The sequence below is a fragment of the Vicia villosa genome, unplaced genomic scaffold (genome assembly GCF_029867415.1).
Source record: "Vicia villosa cultivar HV-30 ecotype Madison, WI unplaced genomic scaffold, Vvil1.0 ctg.002302F_1_1, whole genome shotgun sequence".
NCBI classification, from domain to species: Eukaryota; Viridiplantae; Streptophyta; class Magnoliopsida; order Fabales; family Fabaceae; genus Vicia; species Vicia villosa.
This window is the reverse complement of record NW_026705888.1, coordinates 364,964-378,252: the sequence shown is the minus strand read 5'-3', so window position 1 is coordinate 378,252 and position 13,289 is coordinate 364,964. Positions and strand designations below refer to the sequence as shown.

General features: G+C 35.7%; 1 protein-coding gene across 1 annotated transcript; it reads left to right on the top strand.

Moving 5' to 3' along the window:
• The first annotated feature begins 8,840 nt into the window (after positions 1-8,840).
• LOC131638385 (peroxisome biogenesis protein 3-1-like) lies at positions 8,841-11,247 on the top strand. Its single transcript, XM_058908943.1, has 4 exons — positions 8,841-9,835; positions 9,933-10,002; positions 10,127-10,257; positions 11,021-11,247. The coding sequence occupies exons 1-4, from the start codon at positions 9,752-9,754 to the stop codon at positions 11,075-11,077; spliced, it is 342 nt and encodes a 113-aa protein (XP_058764926.1). The 5' UTR covers positions 8,841-9,751; the 3' UTR covers positions 11,078-11,247.
• Positions 11,248-13,289: the final 2,042 nt, after the last annotated feature.

The window sequence follows — 13,289 nt, the reverse complement described above, 5'->3', positions numbered from 1 at the left end:
AAGTTGGGGAAATTTCCGCATCTGAAGATGATCTTGGTTTCGTCGTTGTCAGGACTACACCACTCAATGTCCGTATGAGTGAGAGACATGATTTTCTGTGACCAGTAAAGGCCATCCCTCATGTTCCAGAAAGTGCTAGACTTTGGCAGGTGCGAAACGAACCATTCGTATAACAACGGTACGCAGCATGTGATTAATCCTCCTCGCTGCAGGTTTCTCGAATGCACAGAGTGATAAGCATCCGCAAGCAAGGTTGGAACTGGATTTCCAATCAAGAAGATCTTAATTGCGTTGATGTCGACGAAATCGTTAATGTTAGGAAACAAAAACAATCCGTAGATAAGCAAAGCCAAGACTTCCTCAAAAGCGCTCATATCTTGGATGCTGACGAAGTACCGAGCTTGATCAAACAGGAAATTGGAGGGCAATCCTTGAATTCCTCCTCTACTCACCATATGAGTTCTGATGTCGACTACGTTCAAAGGAGTAGTTGCAGCAATGATAATGTCGTCAGGATTCTTTTCCAAACCGGAGTACGGATCTTGCGCGTACACGGGTATTCCAATCAGACGAGAGTACTCCTCTAACATAGGCATGAGCTGATAATCTGGAAAGGTGAAACAGTGATACGTTGGATCGTAAAACTGTACCAAGGTGGGAAGGATCCCATCCACAATGTTGGTATTGAGCAAAGGCAGAAGTTTTCCATACTTCTCCTTGAAAGCCTGGGGGTTGACCACCAGTTTTCCGAGCTTTCCCAGTTCCTCGACCTGGGGAATCTTGAAGGTGTATTTCCTAGCTCTCTTTCTTCCGTAATCCATGGTATAGATCCTTAAGTCCTTTCTCCGTTTCTCTCTTTCTATGAAGTTCAAAACGTTCGTTATTTAGTTTCCTTGAAAAACGACTCGAAAAAGAATCTTTTTGTTTTTAGTTGTTTATTAATGAATGATGCATGAATGCATGAATGCACACACAAGAGTTTTAAACAAACATGGCGTTGAAGGGTATAGTGGTCATGAAGTCAAAACGCAAATCCCGCCCCAATGGTAAACTGAGGTTAAGGATTTTTGTACCTGTAGAACGGGTTCTAGGGGTCTCAGAGTTTTTGCTCAACCTTAAAGATACGTTGACTGGTATCTATAAGAGAGTTTTCTCTGAGTGTAGTATCTGCGTGACAATTACTTTCGTAATCACCGCTCTACGTCCTAAAAAAAAAGGCTTTAAGTGGGGTTAATGTGTTTCTAGGTTCTCCTGGTACAAATCAGTCTCGGAATGCAGTGGCGCAGTTAATGACAACCAGCCAGGCAAATCCCAAGAGTAGACTTGGAAACCAAGATTAGAGGGCCTTCACCGGGAAGACATCCTCCATCCTATCTTATGTTGCACTCAAATCCGGGTATAGGATTTCTCACCACAAGGGGGAATCAAGCCCTTTCCCGATACAGAATAAACAAAATAAACAAATATATATGCAACAAACACATGAAATGACACAGAGGTTAGGCAGGACCTTTCTTGTTTGAGGGGGAATTTGGCATCCCTAATTCCTCATTGGGGCTGGACCAGCAACAGGTCAACCATTGGTTTGGATGAAAAACCAAGGTTTTGAACACTTATATCCCCAGCAGAGTCGCCATTTTTACTGTGGTGTCGTTTTCTTTACCTCCCCGTTTCACTTGGGAGGACGGCACGCTAAACCCTTCACGCGAAATTTGGAAGGAGAATGCGCCCGTGGTGGGATGAATTTTATTTCAGTTCTTCCTACGATATCACACGAACTTTCTTATTGTCCTACGAGTAGGAAAGGGAAAAAAAGATCTCAACTAAACCCTAGGAGTTTGCTAAGTGTGGGGATTTCACCTAGACTAGAAATTCTGGAGTCCGGGAGGTCGGTTATACATAGGGAAGTGTTTAAACACCCTACATATCTGTAGTACTCTACAGGAACCTTCTCTGTGTCATTGTGATTGTGTTTGCTGCTAATGATTGGGAAAGTTTCTCCTTTGTGTTAGGAGAGGGAATTGATTTGATTTGAACAGACAGACAGACAGACAGACTGACTATTTTTGGTATTTTATTAGCTCGCTGAGATTCCTTGTGAACCTCATGCCTACATATCCCTAGTGGAAGTCAGAGCTTAATGTAGTTCGGGGAACTAACTAGGGAAATTACTTGTTTTTTTTGTGCCTTGCTTGAAGCTCAAGGTTGAAGCTTGGAATTAAATCTCTGTTTACAGTAAAGAGACATGAAATTATCTCTACAGAGAGGTATTTGTACTATTCTACCACAAACATTTTGAAAGAGTGACAGAATAACTGGATTCATTTCATTCAAGAGGGGGACCTTACTTGTGTGTGCAAGTATGCCAGTCAGATGCCTCTTAAATGAAAGAAAGATGCTCGTCCAAATTAGGGAAAGTGTACAAGTCTGGGGATGTGCCAGAGCATGTCTTTCAGAGTCCTAAATGGGAGACTTTGATTGAAATTGAAATTGAAATGTTTGTTTGTTTGAATGTGGTAGAGTAGTAAAAATATCTCTCTATAGAGATAAGCTATGTCTATCTACTGTATAAAAGATTTGACTTTAGCTGGCTTGTATGAGGCCCAAGCTTGAGGCTTTTTGATTGATTAATTAATTATTATTGACTCTGGGAGATGACTCTATTGAGGATTAATTACAGGGTATTTTAGTGTTCTGTACAAAGCCCAGAATTGAGGCTGACTCTACTTAGGGAGACTCTATTTGTGTGCCTTGTACAAAGCCCAAGGTTGTGGCTAACTGCTGAGGATAATTGAATTTTTGAGACTATGAATGACTCTATTTTATGTTCCTTGTACAAAGCCCAAGGTTGTGGCTAACTCTAGCTAGGGAAAACATTATTTTCTGCCTTGTACAAAGCCCAAGGTTGTGGCAGACTCTTAAATAAATGAATTGAGTATGGATGACTCTAAGGGGAAAAGATCCTAGGTGTTAGGAATCTTTGACACATGAAAGTATGGTTTATCTGCCTTGTTCAAAGCCCAAGGTTGTGGCTACTGAATGATGAAGAACTCACTGGGGAGACTCTATTATCTGCCTTGTACAATGCCCAAGGTTGAGGCTGACTATTAACAGGGGAGTTTTATTGTTTGGGTGCCTTGTATGAAGCCCAAGGTTGAGGCTAACTATTTTTGTTGGTTTTGACTCTACTGAGGAGGTTTTATTTATTGAAAGACTGTTTTTCTTTGGAAGCTAACCCTTTCCAGGGATTTTGACTCAGCTGGTGAATTTGTCTGTTAGAAGACTGACTTTATCATGTTTTTTGGAGGCTGACCCTTTCCAGGGGTTTTGACTCTTTTGGGGAAATTATCTCCTAAGAGAAATGAATCCTTATTTTTTTGACATTTAATGATTAATTGACTTTGGAGGCTAACCCTTTCCAGGGGTTTTTATTGAAATGATTGACTGACTTTAATTGACTTTGGAGGCTAACCCTTTCCAGGGAAAAAAAAATGAAAGAATGTGTGGAAGCTAACCCTTTCCAGGGATTTATTGAAATGGAGGTTGATTTTGATTGACTTTGGAGGCTAACCCTTTCCAGGGGTTTATTGAAAATGAATGGCAGAAAGATTATCTAATGGAGACTTCTTGTTTAAAGCCCAAGATGAAGGCTGACTCAATGCTGAGGATGATCAAACATGGATCCTAGACTCTGCTAAGGAAGATTGATGAAGATAAGGGTGACAGAGACTGTCCATGTCTCTCATTCCAAAAGGTGTACTCAATGCAAAATTGAGACAAACTTAGCTTGTTTAAAGTCTGGTTTAAATTGGAAGAAACTCACCAGGGTAGGCTAAAAGGTGACTAAAGACCTGTTCCTATGTTTATAAGAAACCTGATGGGTCCTTGTATACAAGCTCAAGAGGAAGCTGGAAATGCTTTTAAGAAGCCTGTGGGTCCTTGTACAAAGCCCAAGAGGAGGCTATGTAGTTTTGAACTTATTTTGGCTCTAAGCAAATGGGTAAGAGGTTTCACCGGGAATAATTCCTCTTTGGATGGATGTGTCCTATTATTTGGATTCTAAGGTTTTTACCAAGATGTTTCACCGGGAATAATTCATCTTGGGGGTTTGAACTACAGATCTCTAATTAGGAAAGAGCCTTCACCGGGAAGACATTCTCAATCCTAGGCCATATTCCTATAATATATATATAGTTTAACTGTCCTAAGGTTTATACTCAAACGTAGTTCTAAACTAATATATATGCACAGTTTATATTTGACAGTAATTTAAATAAAGACTGTAAATTGAAAGCTTGTAAAGCCTAACCTGGATGGAGTGGAGGCCATTGAAGAAGTATGTACAGAGCCTCAACAGTAATTTTTGTTGTTTTGTTGATAACAGTTGAATATATGATAAACAGTTAATGGTTTTTGAAAACAGAAGAAGTGAAGATGGACAAAGGTCACATAGGTATCTGAAGAGTTTCACCGGGAATAATGCCCTTCAAATACCAGAAGAATGTTTTGAAAACAGAAAGAAGATTTTGAAAATACAGTTTTGAAAACAAGCTAAGAAGAGAAGGTTTTTGGGACTTACACTCTATTAGAGGCCCAGTACTTTACAGTACTGGTGTAAAAGCAATTTGAAAAATGATTTGGAATGATGCAAGGTTTTGTTGTTTGAAACCCTTAATCATCCGTTTAATCAGAGATTGAAAACAGTTTTGAATATTGACAAAAGTCAACTTAATTAAGGCAAAGATAAAGACTTTTTAACTAATTAAGACCTAAACAATTAGGGTTTTATCATAAAATTATTTACAAAGTGATTAAGTTAAAATAAAGTGATAATATATATTTAAAGTATTTAAGAAAACACTTAAAAACATACTATTTTAAACCTAATTAAAATTCAAGAAATAAATAATATTTTTTATGATTTTTTTGACTATTCACAAAATAGATATGTTAAATAATAGGTGTATGAAAAATGAAGTGAAAATGATTTAATTTGATAGGTGAATTGATTGTGTGAAGTTGTGAAGAAATTTAGTGTGAAAAGTGATAAAAAAAATGGTTTTGTCACCTAGAGGGGTTGAACTCACGCCCTCCAAGTCATTGGCCAAAACACCCACCATCTGGGCTACGCGCGCAGTTTGTTTAAGATGCACATCCAACTTATTATATTTTCAAACAAGTGGCAAAACATTGAAAAATAAATGAAGCAAAAAGTCTGGGGCGAGGGGGATTCGAACCCCAGACTTGAGGCATGATGAGACTAAGGGCGTATGTGTGGCCACTGGGGCAAGTTTGTTCAGTCGTTTATAAAACACCTATCACTCAAAATAAAATAAACTTTGCCCTGAGATTTCAAAAATGGCGCGCTTCACCATCTTCGTCTTCAACCTCAAGTTCTCCATTTTTGAATTTCTGAACTTACTCGTTTCTCAACTATTTGCAACGATGTAAACATGAAACTTGCTCTAAATTCACTCACGATTTTGAATATGTAACTAACATGGATTAATATTAACTACATCTAACTAATTTACCAGAAATCGTGAAGAACCCTAAAATTTCAAAATCAAATTAAATGACTATACTGAAAGATAAATGAATGATGATAGAGGGTTTTCAATCCTCTGATGATGCTAAACAAGATAGAATCGAGCTATTTCACAAAGAGTGCTTAAATTAGAGAGGTGAAGTTCAGAAACTTACCTCTGAAAATGGAGGTCGTGAGGATGATTGAGAGCACCTGGGTTTGAATGAATGATCTCAATAGCTTCCTTGAGACTCAATGATGCTAACTGAATGCTTATTGGAGCTTGAATCCTCCTGAATTGCTCTATGGACCTCCCTCGATTTCAGCTTTAAGTGAGCATGGAGGGTGTTGATTCTTGAGTTACAGATGAGCTGCAGACATCTGGTTAGCTTCACTATGACCTGAGGAGTGTGCCTGGATGATTGGCTTGACTTGAAACCTCCTGAATCACTCTATGGACCTCCAACTGCAAATGCTCCAAAGTGAGAGCAACAATGGTGTTCCTCTACTTACAGAAGTGATCCAGGTGCTTGGATCACCTCAAATGACCTCCCTTGAGATGTTAGAATGCTCACTTTCCAAAGATAAGCTCTGGTTTGAAGAAAACGATTCTTCTTGCCAAAGAACTTTGAAAAACAATGAACATGAGAAGAGAAAGAGAAAGCAAGGAATATGGTTGCTTTGGTGTGTTTTCTGAATGAGAATGAGGCCTCTATTTATAGGCAATTGGTTCAGTACTGAGTGAGAGTGTGAGCTTGCTTAATGGGAGAGTTTTGGTTTCTTAGCCATGAAGAAATTTCAAAGAATATCCAAGTGTGATCATTGCATTTTCGAGCCACCTCCCCTATCCATTGATTCTATCTGATCTTAGGGGACAATTCAGATGCAAAGTGAGCTCTAATTGGTTGGTAAGAAGATTCCTTGGGTGATTCATCAATTTGCCATAAATTCTCAAAAGTAATCATTACATAATCACATGTTCTTGTTTTAGGAATCTTCTTCAATTATCATGGCATGGTGAAAATGAATGCATGGTATTGTTTCAGACATGTTATGGGTCGTGTAGCATCCATTAGTGAAGCAAAAATGCACAAAATTGCAAAGTTCCAATTTGCTCATGACCTATAATTTTACTTCATGAGGCCAACTTTGGACAAGCATAACTCTTAGCTCAAATTGAATTTGGAGAAGGTTGAACACAATTTGGAAAGCCCTAAACATCTACTTTAAATCATTAGTTTATGTCTTCTTCAGAATCATTTGGGAAATTTGTGAAAAATGAGCCCAAAGTTGGATGAAAACTAGGTTAAAACACTTAGAAAATTTTCTAAGTGTTTATGACCTAAACTTCAAAATTTCCAAAACTTCATAAATGATTGATCTTTTGAAAAAAGTTCCTTTGTAAGATGTTGTTTTATTTTGCAAGATCTACAACTTTCATGTTGGAAGTTTTTTGAGTTGTGTAGGTGAAATTTTGAGTTCCCACCATGCCCTCAAAAACCCTAATTCCCGACTTTTTGCTCCTTGATGAATTTCTTTGAATTTCTTTGGTCAAATGACTTTGACATCCATATATTGATGATATTGATCTTTGAAAGTCATTTTTTGACCAAAAACCTTAAAAGTCAATGATGATCCTTCACAGTTGACTTTTCCCTGACAAAGTGAATTTTTGGGCTTTTGTGTAGAAACAAGATCTTTTCCTCAAAGGATTGATGTAAATGGATTATATTGAGGTAGTAAAGACTCTTGAATCATGTCTTGAGTTTTGGATCCATGCCCTGATTAAAAGTCAACTATCTTGGTGAATTAGGTCAAAACCCTAATTTGTCGACCATGTGAAAATAATGACTGTAGACTTTGAATTGAGGTGTAATGTCCAGTGGATCTTGTAATATGAGATATTTGAAGATGATTGATGTCTTTGAATGATCCCCTGAGGTTTTTTAGGGCTTCCCAAATGTGATCCCTGATTTTAGTCCTTGATAGGCTCCAAACCCTAATCTGTTGATCTGAGTAATCATGTACTTAGATGACTGGGTGTCTTAATCAATCATAGGTGTAATAATGAGGCTTTTGAGTCTTATGATTGTATTAGAGACTAATCCCTCTATTGATTGATCCTTTGCCTGAGTTTTCTTGTCTTTGAACACCCTCGATTGAATGTCAGGCTGCTCTGGGTACTTGCTTTGACTTGATGAAAATCCTGAAGATATGTCATCTCAGGGGGGTCAAAAATTAGGGTATGACACTCTGACTTTCTCAACATCCCTTTGAGAATACGTACGCACAAGGTTGTATCCTTGGCGAGCAAAACTTCTCCCTCAAACCATTCAAACCTTAGCACCCGTAGACCCGAGCTACAGATGCTCTGATTTCCTCTAAGGGATATGTATGCAGAGGATCGTGATGATCTTTGCGAGCATAATCAAACAAACACCTTAGTTTCCCACCTATCTCACAACAGAACCCCAATAGCATAGAATGAAATGGACATAACAAAGAAACCTATAGAGTACTATAGATACGTTGGGTGCTAATACCTTCCCTTTGTATAACCAACCCTCTTACCCAAAGATCTCTCCCCCACTTTTAAGGTTATTGCCGCTTTTTTCCTTTTCCTACTTTGGAAACAATAAAAAGTTTGGTCGAAACAAAAGAAAAATCATTTTTTTGAGCACTCGAGCCCAAAGAAGGCATCAGGTGTCTCATCCCACAAAAAGATACGATTTTTCCCCGCGACAGTCAGCTACTTGCAGATTATCAAAATTTATCTTAATAAATATTAATTCTAAAGTCTCGAGTATTCTAACATGACAGGGTAGAGACTAGAGATTAAAGTATATGAATAACTTGTCTTTAATATGAAGTTATTCTTTGTGCTTTAATATTCAGTAAGTGTTTAATTTTTTCTTTGAAATAAACTATTAAATTTTTCTTTCTTCAATTGTGTGTTTGTGAAGTTTAAGATTTGGAATAACATGTTTGTTTACTTTCCATCTTGAACTGTAGTGAATGTATATTGTAGTGAATGTATATTGTTTGAATAAAAAGTTTATACTGTTCTTTGTATTGTTTGATAGATCCTTTTTATGTCGAATTCAATATTGGTGTAGGAAAGTGGTTCATGAGTTATTTCCTTGCTTTTTGATTTGATATGATTTAGTTAATATTATGAATGTGCGCAGAAGCCTGTAATCCGTGGCCTTTCATAGAATCAGACCTGTAAATGAAAATTAAGATTGCAATTATTCAATTTGATTCGTTTTTGTTCTGGCCGAGAGGAATTGCTACAGCCCAATTACATAAACTTTCTACGCGTTCCTGTTAGTTAGTGCTACGGTTTTGATTGTTCCATATATTTATTTCTTTATTATCCCTGTGATAGTTTCGTGAGGGTGGTTAGGTTAGTGGGAGTAATATGCACCAGGGTACACTTAAATTGTTCTCTGAATTTGTTGTCTTAGTTTGTAGTTTCAACCTTTATACACTTGGTTCTATTTTATTGTGTATAGCAGTGGCACTACAAGTAGTAAACAAATATGAAAATGGTGTAGTAGGACTATGAAATATTGGACATTATTATAATTGAGAATTGAGAATTAGATGCCATGAGATTATGTGCTTTATACATATTTCATAAAGACTATTGCACTTGTAATACCCCCTGTAATAGTAGTAATATAACTTAGTACTCATGAGTCACCTTGACCTTTCCCCCTAATGGGAAAAGACTCTTACTGTTATTGTTTAGTTCTGTCCTTAATTCAGTGATTAAAATGTGTGATCTTGTAGAAAAGTTTATCGACTTGTTTAGGAGTTAAAAATTTGCTTTGGTTTTCATTAATCTTCACTGAAACAAAACTTGTTCTAGATCTCTCATGATCAAGTAATGTTGTTTAATATTCGATGCTTTTAATGGTTGAATGTTACAGGTCCAGGTTGCCGATATAGAATAGATTCAGATTAGGTCAGGAGACGAAATTAGCCTAACGGTATGCCTTTTCTATTGTATTTTGGTTTAAAATGGCTTAATCATGATATTTTAGTGAATGATCATATATGCAGCACATATTCATTTATTCATATGTCGATTTTGAAGTTGTTCATGGCAGTGCACCCCTTCTTTTCCTTTCCTTATTCATTTATTGCAAGGAATGTTAAACAACCTTATTGCATAATTCATCTTAAATATGCTTATTTTTGGAATTTTGTTATTTTTTTATGCTTCATTCTTTAATTTCCCTTGTCCTACAGGGAAATTTAATTGGTCGAGGTGTGGTTGATTTTTGTGAAGGAGGACCTCCCGTAAGAATCTTCAACTTTACCAGTGAATTGTTTTTTTTACATTAGTTAAACTTATTGCACTGTCTATGTTTCTCACCTTCTTGAGAGGCTAATGCAGGGAAAGGGTCAGCCTAATGCTTTAACGCAATCAGAGAAACTAGATTTATGGGGTAGACTCAAGATTTTAAGTATGAATCTGATCTTGCTCTCACATTTTTAGTATACTGTTTGTTACCTTCTTGGTTATGTTAATTCATTTCATCTTGCAGCTATAATCAATGATCCTCAAAATTCTGTCCCTATTTTCCTAAGGTTTCACGAGAATGGCGTTGTCAGTTCGGGCAACAGTAATGCTTAGCTTGTATACAAAAGTTCAAGTCAATATACTAGGAAGGCATATATACATTGATACCGTACGAAGCTTTGAAAGCTCTTATTTAACGGTAACAACAGTCACAAATGTTTTGCTTTGAAAGCTTTGTATTTTCATTTTTGTCTTGAGTAATTTTGTTTGTTTTTGTGTACTGAGTCTCATATTTATTGAGATATGGCTAAAAATGTGTTTATATGTGGGAGATATTCCTCACCTTACAAATCCAGTTTTGTAGGGTTGAGTAACTCAACCAAAGTTAAGATGTACAAATCTCCATCTGGTACAAAAATAATCTTCATATTAGTATCAATGAAGATGTTCCTTTGAGATATATTGTATAAAATTAACTAGTTCAGGTGGATATGAAATGCATCATTGGTAAGTTGTGTTTTTTATGATTCATTTCCTCTACTACTAATGTGTATTTCTTCTCTCTCTTATGTATGTATCTATAAATCTACCAAGAGACTCCCTAAATAATTCATGCGTTGTCCTTTCTGAAAAGCATCACTTGGTTGCAGTTCGAAGTTCCAGAGACAGCAGATACATCACATTACAGAGAACCTTCTTATCATCCTACCCGAATAAAACAATTATGTACTTTAATAACACATAAACAGCTCTTTCTGCACTAGAGAAACACAAAAAGCACATGTGTGAAAGAAATTGGGTCTTTTAATGTGTGAAAGATATATTAATGCTGTTTCGAATTAGGATTGCTCGCGTATATGTTACTTCTGTCCGAAATAATTTATGCATATTAGCAATTTTTGTTTCAAATTAATTTAGTGTGTCCCAGTTCGTTTATGTTCTTGCACATGCCTCTGTTTCAGGAAAATCTTGGTCGCATTCGTAAGACTTTCGCTGACTTCACCAGCTTGAATCACTAAGTAGTTAACATACTACTTCTGTCGGGTGGACTCCATCAATGCTTTTGAGCCTCATGAAGATCACCGATGAAATTTTGTTATTTCTAGATATCTGTTTGTTGTGATGAAATTTTGTTACTATGTTGAAATATTTGAATTTAATTGAAAATGATTTAATAGTTTAATTTTAATATTAAGTTAATTTGTCGTATTTAAATTGAAATAATAGAAAATGTATTGTAAAATATTTTTACTGAGTAATTGAATTTCAATATTATATTCTTCAATTATAAAAAAATTAATTTATAATTTTATTATAATTTGGTAAAATAAAAAATATTATTTAATAGAGTTCTAGTGACACCTATTAAAACAAAAACTGTAGGTAAAAATAAAAATATTTGTAACACTGGCCTATGATATAGTGACATTCATTAAGACTATAGGTAAATATTTGCCCGTAGCTAAAAGCTATTGTGACACTTATTATACCGTAGCACCACACCCCTTTATAATTGACGCTAGGGGTGGGCATCACTCAATGTTTGCCAGATTCTTACCTACGGATTATTGACTTTTAGTGACACTTTTTTAGTGTCACAAAAAGTCAATTTTCTTGTAGTGTAAGTTATGTTTTTTGAAGAATGAGTGATTATGTTGTGCATACATATATCATTTAAACATTCATTTTTATTTTTGATTGTTCATCTGGAGAAGAGATTATTAGATTAGGAAAGAGAACAAAATTACACACTTTTTATCGTACGATAAGGTGTTAGAAGTTCATAGTACACCAAATAGAGTTTTAGACAACATTGTCAAGTTCTTCTATAGCATATTTATGAGAATCAGTGCTTCCGCAGAATGTGCAAACTTGATGGGTTTTTACTCATATGGAGAAACTTGCATTTTAGACCCACATTTACTTCATGTATGATGAATGTAAGATACTTTTCTGTCACTCATTTTACTAGAGTGGTGGTGATCAGTATAGTAGAAGTGATTTTCCCTTTGATTTTGCTTTTGGTTTGATCGCGACTTTGCGTGTCTATTAGTCGGGATAACTGCAAGTGCACAGTCGTGTCGTGTAGTTTTAAAAGATATCGAATCCACAGGGACTATAAATCGATCTACCGTTATCTAAAGTTACTATGTAAAGCTAAGGCTAATGATATTTGGGTTTTTTATAAATGGGGAAACTAAAATCTTAAATCTAGGTAAAAATATAATAACAAACGGATATCAGTATGTATTTCATCTAACTTAGGTGATCCGAAGTTCCATTGGCCAGATTCTAATTAAATCAAAGATCTTTACTAACTATGTTATTTAAAAGTCCTCCTCTCAAACTCTCGCTCTATTGATTCAGACTACGATCCTAACTCATAATGTACGCTATCGCCATCCCACCAGATTTAGAAACGCTTTTTGAAAACAACATAGTTAATAAAATGCTTGTTTTATGATGTCGTTATCTACTTAAATCTCCTAATCTCAAACTCTCGCTCTGTTGACTCGGAACATGCTAATATCCCTAACGTACGCTTTCGCCATCCCGCGCGGGTTTAAAAACACTTTTTGAAAATACATAAGTTCTAATTAGTTCTAATACGCTTTCGCCATCCTTAAAACTAATGTCCTATGTCTACTATCCAGTTAAAGATCTCAAACTTTCGCTCTATTGATTTTAACCTTTGACCGTCTTAAGACCTCAAACTTTCGCTCTATTGGTTTTAAGACTTACTAATTAAATTAGACATACAAACCAAAAACAAGTGATATTTAATAAAACATAATTAAGCCAATTTATTTCGGATCCCTACGGTTAAATTACTCTACATACCGACATCTAAATAAATTAGCCAGACATACTTAAAGAAACAAACATGAAATTATAATTATTAAACATGGAATTATAATTATTAAACATGAAATTATAATTACTAACCATATTATAATGATAATGATAATGATAAAACAATATTATAAGAACATAAAACTAAAATAATTGCAAATAAATAAACCTGGAAGTAAAGCAGACAAAACGAACTTGAATTAAATTGCGAACAAAACAAATCTTGAAACTTGAATGAAGCTTTGAAATAATGTCGGCAAGATTGTGATCCAAGAGTACATAAATTGTAGGCCTAAAACTAATGGTGTGGTAGTTCCTCAATGTGAGAAACTACCACTTTTACAAAGTGATAATTTATGCCTAAAACTATGAACAGCG